The 23,089-nt window shown below is 39.9% G+C and overlaps 1 protein-coding gene and 1 long non-coding RNA gene across 3 annotated transcripts in view; one reads left to right on the top strand and one right to left on the bottom strand.

Moving 5' to 3' along the window:
- Window positions 1–1,420: 1,420 nt before the first annotated feature.
- Window positions 1,421–2,816, bottom strand: LOC148360719 (uncharacterized). Its single transcript, XR_015851090.1, has 3 exons — window positions 2,696–2,816; window positions 2,159–2,220; window positions 1,421–1,793 (listed from the first exon to the last, which is right to left on the bottom strand). It is a non-coding gene; the product is annotated as an uncharacterized LOC148360719 (long non-coding RNA).
- The window catches only part of neurl1aa (neuralized E3 ubiquitin protein ligase 1Aa), a 47,402-nt gene continuing 27,034 nt past the window's right edge, over window positions 2,722–23,089 (top strand). For both annotated transcript variants that reach the window (XM_088341618.1, XM_088341619.1), the window contains exons 1-3: window positions 2,722–3,057; window positions 19,997–20,250; window positions 22,339–22,660. In XM_088341618.1, coding sequence (XP_088197744.1) covers window positions 3,024–3,057; window positions 19,997–20,250; window positions 22,339–22,660 — 610 coding nt within the window. In that variant the 5' untranslated portion in view covers window positions 2,722–3,023. The remainder of the gene's footprint in view (window positions 3,058–19,996; window positions 20,251–22,338; window positions 22,661–23,089) is intronic.

The raw sequence follows: 23,089 nt of genomic DNA, 5'->3' as shown, positions 1-23,089 counted from the left end.
ATTATTAGTAACCCAGATTAAAAACAAAACAATTTTTTTGGTTCCAGAAAGAGTCGGCTCCTCTTAGTAAGCCATGCCAAAAAAGCCGGTTCTCTAAAAAGAGCCGGAAATCCCATCACAACAATCAGCTGCTTCGCGGGGGTGTGATGAGAATTCCAGCTCTTTTTGAAGAAACGGCTCTTCCTACTAGGCTTGATAAAATGAGCCGTTTGTCTCGGCTTCCAAGCGGCTCTTTAGATCGTTTCGGTTACTTGAATCCATATATTACCAATTATCAATTACTATTATGCATGGGATGACTTGAGAAGGGGGAGACAATATAAAAAAAGACAAAAAAATAATAAAATAGAGGAAGAAAAAAGAGAAAAATGTAATAAAAGAAAAAAGAATCCCTGAAGAAAAATGCATATTGACCAATCACAAGAGAAAAATTAGTGTCCCGAAGGGAATCGGCTCTTGATTGCTGGGGAACAGGCCAAAAAACTACCCCTTCGGAATGAACGTCACTAAAACGATTTTGTATCTCGTGTTTTAGGGAATTTAATAGCACAGTAAAGCATGAACCACTTACAGTTTATATACTTGGTACATGGTTACCGCGGATTTTTGGAAAAGTCTTAAAAGTCATTGAATTCATCCGTCTAACAAAATGGCCTTAATTGGCGTTAAAATGTCTTAAATCACAATTTCAAAAGTCTTAAAATGTAACCACATACATTAAAATTATATTTGTTTGAACTAAAAATATTTAGTAATATTATCAATCATATTTTTCAATAATTCACCGATTCCCTTTTGTTGCAACATCACATGACCACACTAATGGAACTATCAAAACGGTGATGTGGTTTCAGTCGGGCATTTTAGAGCAGACGCATGTCTTAGGTATACCCAAAATACACATAGCAACTTCAGGCAGAGATGTTTTACTTTACAGCATGGGAAATGTGTATATCTAATGTGTACATTTAAAGAGAGAGGGCTGTCCGATGCATAATTTTCACTATGGCTAAAATCTGTGCCAGGTAATGTGTACAAGGCGCGAAGAATTGTACACAAGAAATATTTTAGAGTTCTACATGCGACGCACAAGACACATAGTTCCATAATCAAGTACACTTACTTTTTTCAAAAAAGTTTTACACTGGACCAAAAAGTCATTTTTCCTGCATCATGATAAAAATGCTTCATGAAAGAAGTCAAGTCAAGTAAAGTCATGTTTATTTGTGACACCCTTAATCACAAAGAGTCTCAAAGGGCTGAACAAACCACAGATTATTGCAAACCCAAGACTATTACTACACCATCCCCTGATCTAAAACCTACATAAGGGCAAATAATACACAGATAATGTGAAAATCAAATATAGGTTATTCATATGCTATAGAATAGAATGAGTGTTTTAAGCTTAGATTTACCAGCTCAGTAGCCTAGATGGTAAGGCGCCCGCTTTGAGACTGGGAGGTCGGTGGTTCGCGCCCCGGCCGAGTCATTCCTAAGACTTAAAAAGTGGTCGGCGGCGCCCTCTGTTGGCTGCGGCCGCATCGGCTCGCTACAACGGGTCAGGTGCAATCGACATTTCGTTCTGTGTACATTGTTACACAGAATGACAATACAAGGAAATTATTATTATTATTATTAAATATTTCCATTCAGGTTAAAGATCAAATCTTAGGGGGAAGAGCATTCCACAGCACCGGGGCCTGAATGGAGAGCGCTCTAAAACCTGCGGATCTCTTCTTGGCTCTTGGGATCACGCGTAGGCCAGCATTTTCAGAGCGAAGGCTCCGGACCTGAACATAGGGGGGTATTAAATCTGAAAGATATGAGGGAGCAAGCCCATGCATGATTTTATATACTACCAACAGAACCTTAAAATCACATCTTAAGTTAACAGGGAGACAATGCAGAATAGCTAAAATCGGGTTAAGGTGATCAAACTTTCTTGTCTTAGTTAAAAGCCTCGCTGCTGCATTTGGTACCAGCTGAAGGCTCTGGATTTTGGACTTCGGGAGACTGATGAAAGTGCTGTATCTGAGTCAGATCAGAAGGTTTTTCCTGCTACTGGTAAACATGGAAACTGTTTCATGCGGGGGAGAAAATCCCTCCCCAAATAAAACAGCCTAGAAAGGGATTGGCACCGTCAGGGTGTACTCACCCAAGACACAACACAGGAATATGTGTAGGCGTTTTCCATCGCATTTAAACCCATCCTGTCCTCTGTAACGGAAAAAGGGGGTTTGGGGTGAAAACCATAGTGCGTATTTGTGCGAAGGCAGGGTTGGGTAGGGTTACTTTAACTGGATTACTTTCAATTGCTTTTGGATTACTCCAATACCAAACATGCTAATAAAAGACAAAAGAAACTAAATATGAATATAATTACCAAATTTTGTGCAGGCTTGGGGAGTAACGGAATACATGGAACGGCAAAAAATGATGTTGGCAAGCTGTTTGGATTTATTTTCATTTTGTTTCTGTCGCATTTTATGTTCGTTTTAGCGGAGATCAAAGAGATCAAAGCCAGGAGAGAAAGCTTACCATGTGTTGTGAGTCATCATTTTATTCATATTTAGTTTCTTTTGTCTTTTATTAGCATATTTGGTATCGGAGTAATCCAAAAGTAATTGAAAGTAATCCAGTTAAAGTAACCCTGTGCGAAGGGCATTCCAATTTAGCAGGGAGTCGAATTTACCCACAACACCTGCTCCTGTCATTCACTTCAAGGAGCCGGCTGGTAAACCCCTTTCGTTCTCGAACGATACATCACCGTTAAGGAGGCGTTTCAATGGTGGCAGTGACAGTGTTAAGAGTGGAGTCTCCGCCTTTTATGTAAAGCGTTGTGACAGATGCGACTCCGGTCGGGAGGGAGAGTTGTCGTCATGGACGTGTAGCAACATCTCACAAGGAGGAGGTTTGCATGTGTTCGTTCGGGCGAGAAGCTACCTTTGGATGGAAACATGTCACGAGCGGCCTGCCTAGCATCAGCCTAATACACGGCGACCCTTAAGCGGCGCACAGAAATGGGTGGGCAGATAACACGGACTGCTTTATATGGTAAGGAATCGTTCTTCTGTTCTAATATTTGACATATTTACCTATATATGAAACGGAATTGCTGTCAGGTGAGGCGCCGTCACTGTGAAGATAAAGCTACAATTGGGGCTACCAGAGCACACATAAGCGTCCATTATTAATGGCGACATGGAAAGTGATATAAAGCATTGGTTTGCAACCTTATCTTAGGTTAAATGTATATTTTCTCGCCGCCCAACCGTATTAATAACAATAATTATTATTATTATAATAAATGTAGGCCCAAATCCATTGTGTCATCATTAGACTATTAGGAATGACATAAGAAAAGGCATTTACATGATGCACGTTGTACAATTTTTGTTTGGCTGAACTCTTTCCTGTGATACTCCTTTACAGAATTACCGTAAATTCCGGACTATAGAGCGCACCAGATTATAAGCCGCACCCGCAACATTTTAAGAGGATTACCGCTTTTGTACTTACACAAGCCGCACCTGTATATAAGACGCATGGGCCCACTTTATAAACATGTAACACATTCACAAAATTAACCCAATCCCGACTTCAAGGCCCGCAGTTGTAACTGAATATAAAGTACACAGTTCAAAAACCACGGCCGGCAAAATGAACGGAGAATGATACCGGTACTTAAGGTGTGATGCAGACCTGCAGAGTCCGGGTCCCGTTGAAAGTAATCCAAGGAAAAAAAATGTATATTTCCAAAGTTAAGGGTGGGGAAAATATATTTCCACTATTGTCCGCTGCGTCCACAAACACGTCTCACCTTTACTCCACTTCCCATGAGCCCCCGTTGTTACAAAAATATACAGTTGTAAATACATATCATACATAGTTACACATATTTACAAAGAAAGACGGTACACCAAGAGAGTTTTCAAAGCTTTAATAATAATAATAATATAAATTTTATCCCAAACCGTGCCTGTGACAGGTAGCAACACGCTACTAACAACACGCTCGCAACACAGTAAACGAGTTTGCTAAAGAAAATCATACAGTACTTACGGTAAACCGTCCTCATCTACATCTTTATAATTGACGCCGTCAAAGTCGTCTTCCTCAGTATTGGAAAGAAACTTTGTCATATAGACGTCGTCCGGCGCTCCCTTATTCCAAAACACGCTAGCAACACGCTCGCAAGGTAAAGTTTATGTGCAGTAGCTTCTGTTACCTGTTTTCCTCGGCGCATATATTCCACCGGTCTAAATCTTACCTTTTGTACTCGAGCGCCGCTGTTGGCCGTTAGGAAAATTACATAAATTGGCCGCATCACTGAATAAGCCGCAGGGTTGAATGTTTGGGGAAAAAGTAGCGGCTTATAGTCCGGAATTTACGGTAATACTGTGATGAGATAAAATCCAATGCATTTTCCTTAGTTATTTACAATCCAATTGGCCTAGAGCAGGGGTTTCCAACCATTTTCTTCAAACTGAGAGCTATTTTTTCTTACTAATTAGCACAAAGGGTACCCAGTTAGATATGCATTTCTAGAATAACAACTTATCGTGTTGTAACTACAGGACTGTTGCTATGTTATTACCATATTAAGTATTTGAAATAGGGTTATATAGACTCAACAACTTAGAAAATAATTTTTATTAGAGAATCACAATGACCCAGCACTGGTGAGCTTCAGAACCTCAGGTGTCCTTAGAGGGTACCCGTGCGCCCGCGAGCACCATGTTGGAAACTCGTGCCTTAAAGGGACACTGCGTGAGATCTGACCACTAATTTTTGCTGTAGTGTGTTCTGCTATCAAAAAAAGGTGCTAAAAGGCACAGGGAAATTGACAAACTAATGAGACTCAAGTGACCGCACCATACCATTTTGCTTCCCTTAGCAGCAAGATTTGGGACAATCATGTCAGCTCCTTCGAGGTGAGCCTCATGCTATGTAAAATAAATAAAAATTTCTTGACTTAAGAGTCTTTAAAAATAGAAACATTTATATTATTGTTCATGTATTTTTGATTATTGTTCAAATTAATATTATTTTAAATACAAATGAATTTGGATTTCGGTAAAGAAGGCCTCCATTAAATTATGGTCAATGAATGCCCTCTGCTGGACCAAAGTGCTACTACAAGTACGGATCATGAGGAAATAAATACACTTATATTTGCACAGGATTAAAGCCCTGAGCATAAATCACGCAACATAATGATAAAACTTGTTGCCAACAATTTTATTATCCGATTTACCATTTTCATTGATTCCTTGTTATAGCGCTATATGGTTGGTCGGATCCCTCAACCACCATTTCCTGTGGTGTGTCTTTGGCAAGTACAGCCCGGTTGTCATGATGACTGATTAACTTCACCTATGCTTGCTCGTTTGGCGCCAGCCGCTGCTGGCTTCCTCATTGGTCCCCTGTCCTACTTAAGCTTAGTCCTTTCACTCGCCTGTGGTTAGTCCGTCAGCGAACCTCTGTTTTTACAAGGCAAGCACTTTGACTCTGACTCCCGTCGGTCCCGCTTATTGCACCCGTTTTTCCACCCGTCCGTTCCCGATTTCCCCGTTTGTCTCCGGCTACCACCTGTTTTTTGACCCCGACCACGTTTTGCTCTCCCGTCCCGGCTTACGACCCGTTTGTGATCCCGACCACCTTTTGCTCTCCTGACCCGGCTATCGACCTGTTTTTTCTGTCTTCGACGCCACAATCTCCTGCTCCCGAAGATCCACTTCCGCATTCGGAACATGTTCCGATTCTGTGAGCGACTTGCTTCCCCGTCCAGCGATCACCGGATCGCAGTCGCTGCCTTTCCTCTTTTTCTCAATAAACTTGTGAGAAACGTTACGCGATTGGGTCTACCCTTCGTTCTGGTCGTGACACCGGTGGCGCTCATCCCCCCTCCAGGCCCACATATGTTTTCACCTGGTCTTGAACCAGGAACCTTTCGCGTGATAGGCAATTTGCTCACCACTGCACAACAGAAACATGCTATAGTGTACTATATACTAAAAAATTGTCATCCATATACATTAATTTTAAACTCTCTTTCGAAATATCGTTTTCCCATTGAACTGCATTAAAACCTGCCGCCCCATCCCCCGATTGTATCTGTAGCCCCACAATATCGATTATTTGTTTTATCATAAACCTCCCGACCCTTAGGTTTTAGGTCAATGAATGATGGGGAACTAACTGTAACATCAACAGACATCATAATCATGCTTTGTGACGAATAACAGCTCAATTTTAGTAAGCGTAACAGTGTTCTCGTTTGCCCATGTCCTTGCGTCCTAGACGCATCATTTTTGCTGGGGACGCATTGGGTCAAATCAACGTGTGTCCCTGGGACGCATCGTTTTTGACACCAAATTGTCATTATTACCCGATTAATTTTTTTTTTTTTTCCAAACAAAGATTTACCGCACTCCAAACTTTACGTCAGGCAGATCCGCCAGCTGCCATTGTTGTTTTGGTCTTGCGCCGATGACGTCATTGTTGTGGCGGTTGTCGAGTGAAAGAGAAGTATGCCTCCGAAAAAACTGTTGGTATTAGGTGCAAATCAACAAAACATTGGTAATTTGTCGATAATAAGTCGAAACATAACACAGAAAGTGGTAATAACGGCAATAATTCCGGCACGAAAAAACGGCGGAGAAATTCTTCAGAAGACCGCGAAGGCAAGGAAAACACGTGTTTTGAAGCGAATGATTCGACGAAAGAAAAATGACTTTTCTGCCAAAATGGACTAAATTGTACTCCTGCTTACGCTATGAGGAGGATGATAATGGATTGGACTTTGAGAAGGCATTACAACTATGGCAGGACAGCAAACCACGAAGAATATATGAACTGAAAAATTTGAAGTGATAACTGCTTTGTATTACCAATTAACTGTGATGATTAAAACTGAATGAAAATATACATTAATATAATTATTTCAGCAATAATATTTTGTCTAATGTACAATATTGCTGTGAACTGAAAAATCTTGAAGTGATAACTGATTTGTATTACCAATAAACTGTGATGATTAAAACTGAATGAATATATAGATTTATATTCTATATTTGTCGGCTATTTACAATTTCAACCGCGATAACACTAAATTTTGGGGATCCATAGATCTCTGTTGGGACCCATAGATTTTTGAGCATGCGAGTCCCCGGGACCCATCACTTTTCACAGGTAAAATAAACACTGCGTAACGCAGTCAATGTACACGTACATTAGCTGAGCATTCTAATTATAGCTCCAACACTAATCCAATTAGTTCAGGTTAAGACAAAGAAGGATATACCTTCTTGTCATTGGGCTCAAAGTCAAGCGCCCGAGTGAAATTATGAGTCTTTGTGTAGTAGTGAGTTACCGGATTGCACTGTAGACCAGGGTTGTCCGATTTATTTTAGCTTGGGGGCCACATGAGGAAAATCAATTCCAAACTGGGCTGCACCAGATCACTACGTGCGTGCCTTCCGGTTCCTCTATTCACCGCAAATAATGAGAACACATGTTCATTTGTTAAAATGACCATTATTCTAATTAAGAAAGTTAAACAATTTGAGTAACCCACAGACTGGTTCTGAATATATATTGGCCTTCATGTTTTTTTGAGTCAAAAAGGTTCCTGACCTCTGATTCTATTGTAATTGAAGATTACTAAAGAGTTGGATACCGTTGCTGTTGTTTGAGACATGTATCCAATTTTTGGCCTTTTTTTCAATTTTTGCAATGTTAACAATGAAAAAAAGCAAAATTGCAGTACACTGAAAATAAAAGGACAAATATATGTTTTTCACATGATAAAACATTTGCAAGAAAATCCAGATTTAAAGGAATTTCAGCTCGGTGAAGATCTGAGTTCGGACCAGTCTTAGGACTGTAGCTGTCATGATCACCGAATGGATCACCTGTGTCCGCTCATTTGGCGCCAGCCGCTGTGGGCTACCTGATTGGTTCCTGTCCTTTAAGCCCAGTCGTGTCACTCTCCGGTTGTCAGTCCGTCAGCGAACCTCTGTTGCTACAAGGCAAGCATTTTGACCGACTCCCGCCTGTCCCGTTTTTCCACCCGTCCGTTCCTGATCTCCCCGTTTGTGTCTGGCTCCGACCTGTTTTTAATCCCGACCCCGTTTGCTCTCCTGTCCCGGTTTACGACCCGTTTTTGATCCCGACCACGTTTTCGCTCTACTTTCCCGGCTATCGACCTGTTTTTCCGTCCTTGACACTGCCATCTCCCGCTCTGGAACATCCACTTCCGTATTCGGATCATGATCTGATAGCGTGAGTGGCTTGTTTCTTGTGTCCAGCGAGCACTGGATCGCGGGCGCTGCCCTTCCTCTTTCTATCAATAAACTTGTGGTTAACACTACGCATTTGGGTCCTGATTCGGTTCTGGTCGTGACAGGAATATTAAATGCTATGAATGTATTTCTACTCTGAGAAAAACATATATTGGTCTAACCTTATGGACTATTGTTATCTTATTGTACATTATTTTTATATAGCACTTCGAGTTGCACTGGTGTCTATATAAATAAATTGGGATTTAAAATATCTCATTATGGCATTTACCCGTAATTACATAAAATGGATGAATAATTCAAAAACATTCTTCTGTGATTGTTTTCAGTTTTCCTAAAATATTGTTTTCAACGTGCAATATATTCAATAAGAAAATAATAAACCACTCATATTTAAAGACATGAAACGTATTTTAATACACAACACAATCCATTTGATTTCAAGTCAATATCTGATTTGAGCCAATACAGCAATACACTACCTTTGTAAATCCAGCCATCCATCCATTATCTGCAGCGCTTATCCTCAGTAGGGTCGCGGAAGTGCTGGAGCCCATCTCAGCTGTCTTTGGGCACTGGAGAAGGGGATACACTGAACTGGTTGCCAACAAGTCGCAGGGCACTCAGAGACAGACAACTCACTCGCTCATTCACACCTAGGGACAATTTAGACCGGCCAATTAACCTGACATGCATGTTTTTGGTAATTTGGGAGGAAACCGAAGTGCCCGGGGGAAACCCACGCAAGCACAGGGAGAACATGCAAACTCCACACAGGAAGGTTTGATCCCATGACCTCAGAACTGTGCTGCGGATGTGCTAACCTTTCTTCCGCCATGCTGCTTGATATTAAATAATACATTATAAAAAGGGTGTTTTTACCTGAAATAGGACATAGTCTCACTAACTGAAAGTACTTGAACATAAAACATACTTGGAAACAAATTGTACATGTAATGTATGTTTGTGGCTTCTTCATTTAGGCACAGAACAAAAAAGAAATGAAAAGTAACAACGACTAATTAACAAAAAAACAAAATATTTACACAAAACAGCAGTACAATGCAATAAAATGATAATAAACATCTGCTAAAACTGAGTAGGCTGAAGCCAAAGCCTTACCCTATTTTATTTTTCTCCTGCAGGGAAGACATTTAAAAGCAAAAACAACAAAATAAAACCTTACCCCACAAAAGTTAATTTAGAAAACTAGAAATAACAATCCAAACTTACAGTAGTAATGCTACAAGACTCCATTAAAATCAGGGTTGGGTAGGGTTACTTTAACTGGATTACTTTCAATTACTTTTGGATTACTCCAATACCAAATATGCTAATAAAAGACAAAAGAAACTAAATATGAATAAAATGATGACTCACAACACGTGGTAAGCTTTCTCTCCTGGCTTTGATCTATTTGATCTCCGGCAAAACTAACATAAAATGCGACAGAAACAAAATGAAAATAAATCCAAACAGCTTGCTAACATCATTTTTGCCCTTCCATGTATTCCGTTACTCCCCAAGCCTGCACAAAATGTAGTAATTTTATTCATATTTAGTTTCTTTTGTCTTTTATTAGCATATTTGGTATTGGAGTAATCCCCCCAAAATTGAAAGTAATCAAGTTAAATTAACCCTACCCAACCCTGATTAAAAGATAACACCCAAAGACTGAACTTGAACACACAATTGAGAGAATATAGTGAGTGGTACTTAAAAGTGTTGAGTGCCCCAAATACCCCACGATGGCTTTACTGCCCAAGGTATGTAGTAACGTGTTTGGTGTTGAATTGACACTGGTCTTCTTGTCTTACATTCAAAATACGACCGCAGGTTAAATATGTCTCTTCTGAACCTTACAAGTTTAATTCTTTCCTCAACAATTAAAACGTTCCTCTGTCAATGCTTTAAGACAGTTGGGGGCTCTCACAGGCCTTGAAACAGAACTGAACATTTTCTAAAAAATGGGTGAAGTTACACGCTGTCAATAAACGCTCTCATTAATATAGAACTTGGTAAGGCAGATAAAGTTCATTATTTGTATGATACATTTGTTTAGACAAAGCAATTACACAATCGGAAAACTCAAAATACCGTAAATTCCGGACTATACGCCGCTACTTTTTTCCCAAACTTTCAACTCTGCGGCTTATTTAGTGATGCGGCCAATCTATGTCATTTTTCTAACGGCCGCCAGCGGCGCTCGAGTACAAAAGGTAAGATTTAGACCGGTGGAATATATGCGCCGAGGAAGACTGCAACTTTTTGGCTTGTGCATGAATTAAATTAGCGTAAACATACCCTCATAATCCAAAATGCAAAAAGAAAGGCACATGACGCAGATTTCAAGCTAAAAGCAATCGAGAAGTCCGATAAAGAAGGAAACAGAGCTACTACACGTAATCAGGAGTGGATGAGAGTTCCAGCGACAGTGACAGCGCGAGTGTGAGGCTGCGGGAGCGTGGGACGACGTCTATATGACAAAGTTTCTTTCCGACCCTGAGGAAGACGACTTTGATGGCTTCAGTTCTAAGGAGGAAGATGAGGACGGTTTACCGTGATTTTTACTTTATATTTTTTTAACAGACCCGTTTACTGTTTTCTTTTTTTTCCTGGTATCTTTTGTCGCATAACACTAACATTTTTGGGGGCTTATTTAGTCGGTTGCACGATACACAACTGTATTTAATCACATTTTTTAGTGGAAGTACAACGTTGGCAACAAGATTGACTTGGTATAATTGGAAATTATTTGGATGCAACACAAACTTTTTCTTTTTCCCTGTTTTTTTCTATTCTTTTTTAATTCCTTTAAAAAAATCTCATTGCTTATTTTTTCCTAGCTGTTACTTTTTTCTTTTTTTTTCTCTATTTACTTTTTTTTCCTTTGTTTCTTTCTTTTCTTTTTTTGGCTTTTTTCTGAATTTTTCCTTCTTTTTTCTCTTCCTTTTGTTTCTTTTTTTCCTCAGCTTTTCACTACATTTTCATTTTGGTATTTTTTTCTTTTTTGTTCTATTCCCCCTTCCTTTAAGTCATTTTGTGCATAATTTTACATAATATTTGGTCATATAGGGATGGAAGAAGCAAAAACAACCTGAAGAGCCGTTTACGACCCGAAATAGCCGGTTCCTTTTAGTGAGCCGAGCCGAAGAAGCCGGTTCTCGAAAAACTCTACTGACGTTACTCAACTTCGTTCTACTTCGACCTTGACTTCAAAATACCGCATTTAGAACACAACGTCAGGGGAACCTGCGTATTGTTACCTTCATGCACTGTAACTTTGACTTAATTCGCTTCTTAATAAGCAATTTCGAGCCCTCATTTTTGTGAGCTGGTTTAGAGGGAACAGATTTTCTTGTGCGCTGAGAATGTCCTGGCAGTGCGTGACTGCGCAGGTGCGCAGCTCAGAGGGAACATTGGTCATATGTAAACTCCCTCCCCTTTTGCTTTAGTAGACATACAAAAGCACACAAAAAGGTAAACAAACAGACGTACTTGGATCCCAAGACAAAAGTGTTGCTGTCGTACAAATGCAGCTGCTGTCTTCGCAGGCACCATGTTATCCTCATAGATTTATGAATTCAAGAAACCCGTTACAGGTCCCTTATTAATGGACTTATACACACAAAAAGACACTAGGCATTTTACTCTTTTGTCAGTTAGACCAGGGATCTGCAACCTTTTGTGTACCACAAACCTGTTTATTTTCTGACAATATTTTCACAGCCTTTCCCAAGGGTGGCACTAAACATGTTCAAATCCAGCTACCAGCCCTCCTGTGCGGAGTTTGCATGTTCTCCGATCCAAATTGTCCCTAGGTGTGAATGAGCGAGTGAGTTGCCCGTCTCTGTCGGCCCTGCGACTGACTGTCAACCAGTTCAGGGTGTCCCCTGCCCACTGCCCAGAGAAGGTTTTGATGGGGTACAGCGCTTCACGACCATTCTGAAGATAAGCAGTGAAGATAATGGCTAGATAATGACATTAATAAAGATAAAGCGCGTAAATACACTGAGTAGTCATGTGGAACATCTAGACATATTTGTAGAATCAAAATTGCATGAATTCATTTTCAGAACCGCTTATCCTAACATGGGTCACTGAAGTGCACGGCCCATCCCAGCCATCTCTTTGGAATATGGGAGGAAACCGGAGTGCACAAGAACAAGGAGAGAACTTGCTAACTCCTCACAAGGAGAGGCAAGTATCTGGAATTGAACCTGGGATCTCTGAACTGTGAAGAAGACATTGTAATCGCCATCGTAACGTTAAACGCAAAACAACATGGTGATCCGCGTGCCAAATCATTGAAAATACAAACTCGCCAAATTAACCAACCCTACAAAAAGCTTGTTGGGGTTATGTGTCTGTGTTGTTGTTTTTGACTTAGGGATCCATGCATCATCCAACTTCATTACCAAAAGATTTTCCATAGCAACAAGCTTGTTTACAATCTTTCCAGCATGACATAGTGGGCTGCAGTTGACTATTTTCTATGCTACTTGGCTATTACTTCAAAAGTTTGGTTCTCTTCATCCTTTACTGTACCCCAGCGGGCGGGAATCCTTATTACCAACGTGACTGTTGCACTGCCTGACAAGGCAACTGCGAACCACTCTGACTTTAATTCAAAAGTACCACCTCAAAGTCCCGGTTCAAGATCAGTCTGAAACGTAACAGTGTCAGCAAATCAACAATAGGTAAAAAATAATGGCTCTTATTTTTCTTTCTGTGTGGCCCTGTCCCAGACTACCGACTGTTCGGTACCAATCCACGGCCTGGTAATTGCCAATCACTAATTTAGACGACTGAGCAAAATGACTCTAATTTTGAACACATGCCGACCAGTATTGTGTTTAGAAACCACGTAGTATCATTGAATCTTCTGCCACCCTGTTGTTCTTTACTGCAAAATAAACAATATTGTTTTTACACATGGATCAGTTGTCCAGCACAGCCAATGAAGTTATTATTAATTACTTCTATACATTTGAAGAAGTGATATAATTTCTCAAACAGTGGGCGAGGAGCATTGAACTTCTGACTCACCTTTCCCTCCTACGTCATCTAGTGTCAATTATTCAAACCAAGCTACAGAACGATAATCACAAAGGCAGACAAAAATAGAACATACTGAGCTTCAACCAATCTAAATGCTTTTTTTAATGGTCTTTATCAGGTTGCTTACAGTTTTTCAGCATGCAACTTGCTTACACGATGATCAAGTCAAATTTAGCTACCAAATACAAAAATGCAAAACATCTAAATAATTTCAAACGTGTGTATAACCAAGCCTATTTTTTTCCATTACAAAACGTTATTTTGCTAAGTAGATGTGACTAAAAATGCTGCATACCATGCAGTGATACTCTTTATAGTGGCATGTAGAATTCCACCAGCAGCTTCTACTTCAGGTTGTTTTTCCTGAGCACTTAGAGGAGGTGGAGGTCACTGCTGGGCCTTTTTTATTACTGCTGTGGTGTTGGCCGACCAGGATAGGTCCTCTGAGATCTCAATGCCCAGAATACGAATGAAGTGGACCTTTTCCGCAATGCCCTTGTTGATGTGAAGAAGGGCTGGTTGTGCACTACCCTTCCTGAAGTCCAGAATTTTGTCCTTTATTTTTGTGGTGTTAAGTGTGAGGCTGTTCCCTAAACACCACACCGTTAGTCTTTTGATCGCATCTCTGTAGTCTGACTCATCTTCCTGTTAAGATGATTCAGACCACAGTGGTGTCATCAGTGAACGTGATGATGCTATTTGAGGGATGGGTTGGGGTGAAGTTGGATGTGTAGAAAGTGAAGAGAAGGGGACTTAATGCACACCCTTTTCAAGAACAGGTGCTCAGCGTTATGGTTGGAGAAGGAGTGTTTACTTAACCTGACGGATTGTGGACGGTATGTTAGGAAGTCCTTTATCCACTGACTGATGGATGTGGAGAGGCTCAGATGCAGCAGTTTTTGCACCAAAATCCCTGGGATGATGTTGTTGAAGGCTGAACTTAAGTCAAAGATGAGCTGCTGCATGTAGCTCACGCTGTGCTCCAGGTGGCTCAGCACGGAATGGAGTGCTATAGTGAGGGCATCCTACGTTAATCTCTTTGTCTTGTTGGTAAACTGATGGGGGTCCAGAATGGGTGCAGAGAGGCCCAGATGTGTTGCGAGGCTACTCTCTCAAAGCAATTCAAAATAACAAGCGTAGGTGCGACAGGCCTGAAATGGTTTAGGCTGTCTGCTGCTGTCTTTTTGGGATCAGGGATGATTGCGGACGGTTTGAAGCAGATAATTGTGCCTTGTGCCAGGAACTTTTTTAAGATTTTTGTGAATACTCCATTCAGTTGGTCAGTGCATGCTCTAAGCACCTTACCAGGCACTCCATCAGCTCATGTCCCCTTCCAGAGGTTTACTGTCTTCAGCACCAGTCTCACCTCATGCTCCCGAAGTGTCAAGGTGCCCGTGCTGTAAGGTGGTGATGTAGGTGAGACTGCGGGGGCTCACTTCCTTCAAAATGCACAAAGAAGAGGTTTAGATCCTCTGCCAGCAAGGTTTCTGTCTTGGCAGCCACTGGGTTTCTGCTGCTGTAGTTCATGTGGTTTATTCCCTGCTACATCTTCCTTGAAATGAAATGAAATGATCTGCATTTATAAAGCGCTTTTCAAGTTAATGACTTCCCAAAGCGCTTTACAATGTGCTCCACATTTCCCAATAGCGGCCTTGCAGCCATGTAAGGCGCTAACCTGCTCTTTGGGGGTATTAGGGGTTCAGTGTCTTACCCAAGGATTCAACTGGGATCCCTTGATCCCAAGACGAGCGCTTTACCTCCTGAGCTACTGCCGCCCCAGCATTTTCAGAAAAGCTTTTAATATAAGCAATCTAATTGTTTGAGTGTGTTCAAATGTTTTAAGTCTTACGCTCACTCTTTTAGTGTTTAGTGTTGTTTGTTGCGCATGAGCAGTGACCTAGAGGTGAATATTCATTTGTTATCCTAATGGTCTCAATCAAGTGACAAGATGAAAACAATAAGCTGCTCTTTTTTAGAGTCGCGCAGTGATCAACCAGTTCTATTTAGCACTTCAGTCACAAATCACAATATATCTTGTTAATAAACCAACAAACATTGATTTCTATTGCAGGGCTTATCAACAAAAACCTATTAACCATTTTTCTAAAAATTTAGTTCAAACCTCAGTCAAGGGATTTTTGTAAGAGCGAATAGGCAAACATTTTGTTTGAAGATGTGCGAAACATAGGGACATACTAAAAAGACGTGTTGTACAATGCTTAGAAAATGATTTTGTGTCGTCGATACTTTTGCAAGACACTGCATATTATCCTTCTCAGCATTGTCTCGCAGCCCACACAAATTGAAGCCGCGGGCCATGAGTTTCACACACGTGATATAAAGTGACGCACAAACCAAGTCAGACTGATAATAAACAAGCACAATTAAAAACAAAACCAACCTTCTTTTTCCATTTGAAAGTTGAAAAGAATTTTTTAACTGTCCTGTAAAGCATATGGCATGTTTTGACTGGATCCGATTGCTCTACAATGTAGAGCTAGAGCTCAGGATACAAATGGTTGCTAAGGAACATGAATTCACACATAGCAGCTGCGCCTCTTTAGAAGCCGGTAATGCATTCAGTTCAATTTGTTGTGGACCATGTGCCCCAGATTCAATTGCTCTACTGTGACTGTGGCTAAGACAAAAGGCCACAATGATGCTTTTATTGATACCCATGCAGGGTGAGGTAGTGCAAAGGTTTTTTGTTTGTTTTTTTTCCACACATTCAGAGTCAAAGAAAGGGAAAGATGGCCAAGCGCATGATGCTTATCAGGGCTAAATTGGAAATCTGGCGCTGCCACCCTCAGGAACATCCAAATGTCCAATCTGTTGAAGTCAACTGGTCAAAAAGTTCATCCTTATATTATGCAGAGTTCGTACCAGTGCTTAAATTAAATGAGAATGCTATAATGTCAGTGTTGTGTTTTTAGGGTCAGGAAAATACTTAAATATTGGTTGAAGTGCTTGAAAATGCTTGACATTGTAGCCATTGCCATGTATCTTGGCAGTCTGACTCAATACACCACGCAATTGATTAAGATATTTTTTTTAAAAGTGCGTGAAAATAACGCCGATACGCCTGCTCTGGTGGCTTGTCATTATGGCGTTGTCATGTGAAGCGACACCGCTCCCTATAGGTCGCACCGAAAAGGACAGCTCTATTTAGAAAACTGGCTCTTTTGGCTCGACTCACTGAGTAGAGTCGGCTCTTCCGGCTCCTAGTTTTTTCCAATGATATATTTTCATTGATAATCAAAACATTATGGACCAAATTATTAATTTGTAATTTTATGTTTTAAAAAAAACTAAAATCTAATATTATAACGGAAAAAGAATGAAATACAAATCAATTTTAGCTTTTTACACACAGTTTTAAAGTCAAACAACCACACAAAATCCATGAAAATGAAAAACAATAAAATCTAATAAAAAAATGAACTCTTCAGTGCTATAAATAAATGATAAAATGCGAGAAAAAAAAATCCCAATTCTTTTTTAATCAATTTAGACACAGATCCTCTGAAAAACACACACAAATAATTAATTAAAAGACGTAAGAAGAAAGGGAAAGGATCAACACTGAATGCACTCTGCTTCGGAGCAATCAATGTCATTGAAATAAGTCCAACTGTGGCTATTTTTTTCTGCTTTTTATAGACACAGCACTTTTTTTTGTCTTTTGTGTTGAACTCAATTATTACTCAACACCTTTAGAGCCCTTTCCGTGTTTGCAAACAAGTGTGACGTCGCCAAGCTATGCATGCACTGTTAAAAGCAGAATGGCAAAATTTATGTCAGTTTATAGCAGCCCATTGACAAAAAGAGATCAAAGATCATACAATAGGTAGGAACAGCTCAAAATAGTACCCAATATGTGCAAGATACATCTTTTAATTTAGTCATCAAAGTCAACACCATGAAAAAACATTCTTTTGATCAACTGTGAATTTTTTCCTTTGGAGGTACTGGAAACATTGAAAAAATTGCCTAGAAAGTGCTTGAATTTGGCCATTGAAAGGTGTACAAAGCCTGATTATGACATGAATATTTTAACAACTTTTTCATCCATCCATCCATTATCTGTACCGCTTATCATCAGTAGGGTTGCGGGGATACTGGAGCCCATCCCAGCTATCTTCGGGCATTGGGCAGTGGACACCCTGAACTGGTTGCCAGCCAATCGCAGGGCACACAGAAACAGACAATTCACTCGCTCATTGACACCTAGGGACAATTTGGACCGGCCAATTAACCTAACATGCATTTTTTTGGAATGTGGGAGGAAACCCAAGCAAGCACAGGGAGAACATGCAAACTCCACATAGGAGGTTCAATCTCATGACCTCAAAACTGTGCCGCACACGCGCTAAACACTGCGCCACCGTGTTGCCCACAACTTCTTTAAACTCTCTGAAATTTGCTGTGAACATTAGTGGTGGGCGATACTGAAATTGTTGGTGTTTATCCAGTCCAAGGTTATTATTGATTGCTGTCGATGGAATAACTTTTTGCTTAGAATTTTCATGATCATTGAATAATTGCTTCCTCCCAAGAGTTTATTATTTTTTGATAGAAACAGCACAATGACTCAAGGTACCAAAAATGTTATATTTTTTCTATCGGATAACTATATTCCAAACTTTAAAAGTATGAAAAATAAATTGACATATTTCTACCATAACCCTTTCAGAACAAAAGCCAACAGAGTGAAACAGAAAAGCAACATTGTAACGAAAATACAAATGCTGTATAACAATATCAACAAGACGACTAAATTATCCCCCCGTTGCAAGATATTTCGAATTCCAGTCAGTGGTGCGAGTAAAGTATTAATTCTCTCTCCCGGAGTCTGTTGCCGTAGTGACAACTGATTTACATGTTTTAATTCAGGAACAGTAACATGTTTACATTTTTAGTTGCAGCACGTTTCTCTCTGCAGGGTGAACGTTTTCCAGGTGTTTATGTCAATTTTTGATGTTGCTACAGTAGCAGACCACTTTACCTTGCAAAATACACATGGCATTGTACTTTACTGTAGTTGGGGAAAAAGGTCCTCACTGCGCTGTGCTTCCTATTTGTCATTTTTAGCTTCTGATAGGGGTGGTCGCAAAGATCTAGCACTCTTCTACCCGGCAAGCAGGGTGCAGCAGCAGGCTTGGTTGGGCAAAGTTGCTAATTTTGTGCTTGTTAATATATAACTCCGGCACAAAGTGGCTAAGGGCGTGAGAGAGAAGGGCTGAGCTCTCTACATAGAGAAGCGGTGCTTTAAGGAAATTGTTGGAGAAGCGAAGTATCAATCCTAGGACAATAGTATTGATTTTGACCCAAGTACTCCCTTAGTATCAATAATATTGATATTGGGGTCGATCCACCCATCCCTTGGGACCTTTGGCCATTTTCTTTGTTTTCCTCAGCTACCATTAGAGGCAACAATACATATTTGACTTTTATCTTTACTTGAGTGTTTTCTTACCCTTATAACGGATTGGAAGATAAGTTCCATATATTAAGAACACAATCTTGATATTTGTTTACAATGGACCACTTTCACATTCAGGCTATTTAGCCAGCAATGTCCCTAAAAACAACCATGAAAACCACATTGTCAAAGTCGAGGCACGCGGGCCACATTTGGCCCCAGACTGTGGCCTCTGAGGTGATCTTGATTCATTATTGATACATAGATAGATAGATACTTTTCATCCCCGTAGGGAGATTCACACTTCCAGCAGTATCCTTGTGTTGAAAAATAAAATAATAAAATAAAAGAAATTGAATACAGAAATACCCAATATAACGTGTCGATATAGAGTATTCAAATAGTAAATGTATCATACGCCTGGAATTTTTGTTTACATGTTTTCACTGTATGTTACGTCTCCTTTTACATAATTCTATTGTAGTTTAGTGAATGACGTAAAACTGTTATTATTTTTTTCCTTTGAAGCGATTTTACACCACTTTTGCTGAAATATAAAATATATAGGCTACTCATGGTACCTGAATATTGCCAGCTTCCTTCATTTACTGTTCATGTCATAGGGAAGTTTATTTCTAAGAAATATGCCTGCTGGAAATTAAAGAGCCATAAGAAAATGTTGCTTTATTTTTAAAGAAAAAATGGATGGATATTGTATTGTATTTATTTATTCAGCCAGTATAAACCATAAACATGATATATACAGGAAATCATTTGTCACGCGAACCTCTCAACGTGGGCTTCGATCGGAGCCGGGTTTTTTTTAGACCCAACTGCTGTGTTGGGAGTCATTAGGTGACCAAACCCCCCAATTCCAACCCTTAATGCCGAGCGCCAAGCAGGGAGGCAATGAGTACCAATGTTGTAAGTCTTAGGTATGAAACCCACGTAAGCACGGGGAAAACATACAAACTTTGCACAGTAAGTCCGGTAGCTGGATTTGAACCCACACAGGAGGTTCCCAAGACCTTGAGCTAAAATAAGGCCGCACACGCACTAACCACTGCGCCGCCGTGCTGCCTAATTTTTTCAGTTTTTGTCCTTAATTTTTTTTTCCTTCACGAAGATTTAATTTATTGTAGTGTTTATTAACTGGATGGATGGATACATCCATTGATTTCCTTTTTTTGTCTTTTGCCTCCAGATTCTCTTGGTGGGCCCTTCCCGTCCACATCTCACCGCTGTCACCACAAACCCAAGAGATGCCTGCCTCTTCAGTGCGGGAGTGTTGGTGGTGTGGCCATCCCAGCTAACCCACTTCTCTTCCACCCTAATGCTAAGGGTTCCCAAATTGTCATGGACATTGCCCAGAAGATAGTCAAGAGGCAGGGTAGTTTCTGCAATGCCATCACCTTCAGCAACAGGCCCATAGCCGTGTATGAGCAAGTCCGACTCAAAGTAATTCTCCTAATTTGATATTTACCATACTGACTAGTTGTCCATTGTTGTCCAGGTTATTATTTGAACACTCTTTTTTTTTTATTGAGTCAGGTCTGCAAATGAACTTTAGTTACATAAATTAGGAATATTGTGTTAAACAACAGCAAAAAAATTAAAGAAATTACAAAGCTTTTATAGATTCATATCTTTTTACATGCATATTTGGATGAAAGTTTAATAATGTGGGGTAAAATATTTAGTCAATCAGCAATTGTGCAAGTTATCCCACTTCAAAAAATTAGAGAGGCCTTATTTTAGCTCAAGGGCCACATGGCAGGAAAAACACTCGCACGTAGGCCGGACTAGTAAATTATTGGCATGGAAAGTGTGAGCCTCCAAAGGATGCCCAGCCCTATAACAATTAAAATACAGTCATGATTCAGGGATTTAAGATTTGATTATTAAATAATTATCCCTGTTTTTTTCCCTTAATTTTTTTTCCGTCACGAAGATTTAATTTATTGTAGTGTTTATTAACTGAGCACTTGTAGTAAAATACAAACAGCTATTTAATTCATTTCCGCAACAGCTTATTTAACTCATAGAAACTCAGGCAAACTGGAAAGTGACAAAAATAGCACACATACACTAATTTAAGTGCAAATGATTTCATGATATAAAAGAAGTTTTCTGTTTTTAATTGTTATTTTTAATTCATTAAATCTAGGATCTTATCTGTTTGATTTCATATTTATTATCAATGTCTGAAATAATGTATGCCCGGGGCATGCATCTTTTACGTCGGGCGTACAACTTACACCCGGGTGGCCGACAACTTTTTCAAGAAAATAAATGAATCTTTCGTTTTTTCAAATCAGACATTTGCTTTATTTCGATTTCGAAATCTTTGTTCGGTTTGGAAATTTCGAAATTACGGTTCATTAGGCAATTTGCATACTCAGCAGCCAATCAGAAGCCTGCATCGAATAACTTCGTGCTTCCGGACTTTCCCGAGCATTATAAGGTCGTGCATTTGCATATCATTTTCCAAAGTAGACGCACAGAGAACACTAGAAAAATGGATAAGTGGTTTGGAATGAAGCCAAAACCTCAGCCCCAGAAGAAAGATTCGAAAGAAGCTAACAAAATGTATGACGCTACAAAACGTAAACGTACATTAAAAGCATCGTGGAAAAGGAGTTCACGTGGCTTGTAGCAGAACACCCAACGCCAACATTGCATGAATGAAGATGAGTAAATACAGGCACATACTGATGGCAGATGGAAAATAGCGATGTCATATACATCGAATGAATGTTATAAGTAGATTTATAATAAATGTAAATTTAAAGTGTTGTTCTGTTATATATTCTGATAATCAATCCCTAATACTTTGCATCAATGGTTTTTTTTGCGATTAGTCGTCTTATTGCATTTCACGTTGTGAAAAATGGGGCAGGCAACTTTATGGCTGGGCAGGCAACTTTTCAGAGTTGTCTGACCTGGTGTCTGGTAACTTTTTGTCATGAGTTTCAGACACTGCTATTATAGAAAGCTGCTAATGCTTCTTTAAAATTCTACAAGTACACCCAGGTGCTATGTTTTTAATTTGTGTTTTTTAATCCAGGTGTTAACCGATCATTTTGAATCACAGGGGATAGTTAGTGTAATTTAAAAGCACATACTGGCACATCTCTTGTACACCCACATATACTGATACATACTCATTCTTGTACACGTTCTTGTGCACACTTGTTCTTTTATTATTCAACGCTCACACTCCCTTTTCAAAGTTAATATGGTGCCCCTCTACTTCAAAACCCCAACACACACATCGAGCGCACTACACAATTTGAAGAAAATGTAATACTTTAATGTACAATTTATTGTCGTAAAAATGGTATTGCAACATGCACCGGCAGGAGAAAAAAAAGCCAGGAAGTTGAAGGAAAATAACCACATAAAATTCTCTCACATCTTTTTTTCTTTATGGAAAATGTCATCTCAGACTGCTCATTTCATTTGATCATCTACTGATTAACACGTTTAACTTTTTGGTATGCTTATTGTATATAATCATGGACTCGAACTCTTTGTTCCCCCCAGATTACTAAAAAACAGTGTTGTTGGAGTGGAGCTCTGCGACTGGGGTTCACCTCCAAAGATCCCTGCAGGATAAATCCAGAAAACTTGCCAAAGTACGCCTGTCCAGACTTGGTGTCCCAGAGTGGCTTCTGGGCAAAGGCTTTACCTGAAGAGTTTGCCAATGAGGGGAATGTCATCGCATTTTGGGTCGACAAGAAAGGCCGTGTTTTCTACCGCATCAACGAATACAATCCCATGCTATTTTTCAGTGGAGTCCGAACCAATGAACCCTTGTGGGCCCTAATTGATGTTTATGGGCTGACTCGTGGAGTCCAGCTGCTAGGTAAGATGGTTGTACTCCGTTATTGATTTCTTCCAAAGGTTGATTTTTAATGTAGAATTGAGGCTCTCATCTGTGGTAGATCAATACTTATGGAACTTTTTTACACGCTGCAACTACCTTTTTGCTTGTGTTATCATTGCTGCCTTCTCAGTAGCCTAGATGGTAGTGTGCCGGCTTTGAGACTGGGAGGTCGCTGGTTCGCGCCTCGACCGAGACATACCTAATTGGTATAATGGCGGCGCCCTCTGGCTGCGGCTGTACCGACTCGCTACAACGAGTCAGGTGTATCGACATTTCGTTCTGTGTACATTGTTACAAAGAATGACAATACAAAGGAAATTATTATTATTATTATTATTATCGCGCTCGTTCATGATGTGCGTGCAAATATGTGCATTGAAAAATACAACAAAACTTGGACGTTAGACA

The sequence above is a fragment of the Urocampus carinirostris genome, chromosome 8 (genome assembly GCF_059441175.1).
Source record: "Urocampus carinirostris isolate Australia breed hairy pipefish chromosome 8, RoL_Ucar_1.0, whole genome shotgun sequence".
Taxonomy (NCBI): Eukaryota; Metazoa; Chordata; class Actinopteri; order Syngnathiformes; family Syngnathidae; genus Urocampus; species Urocampus carinirostris.
This window is presented reverse-complemented; position numbering and strand designations above follow the sequence as displayed.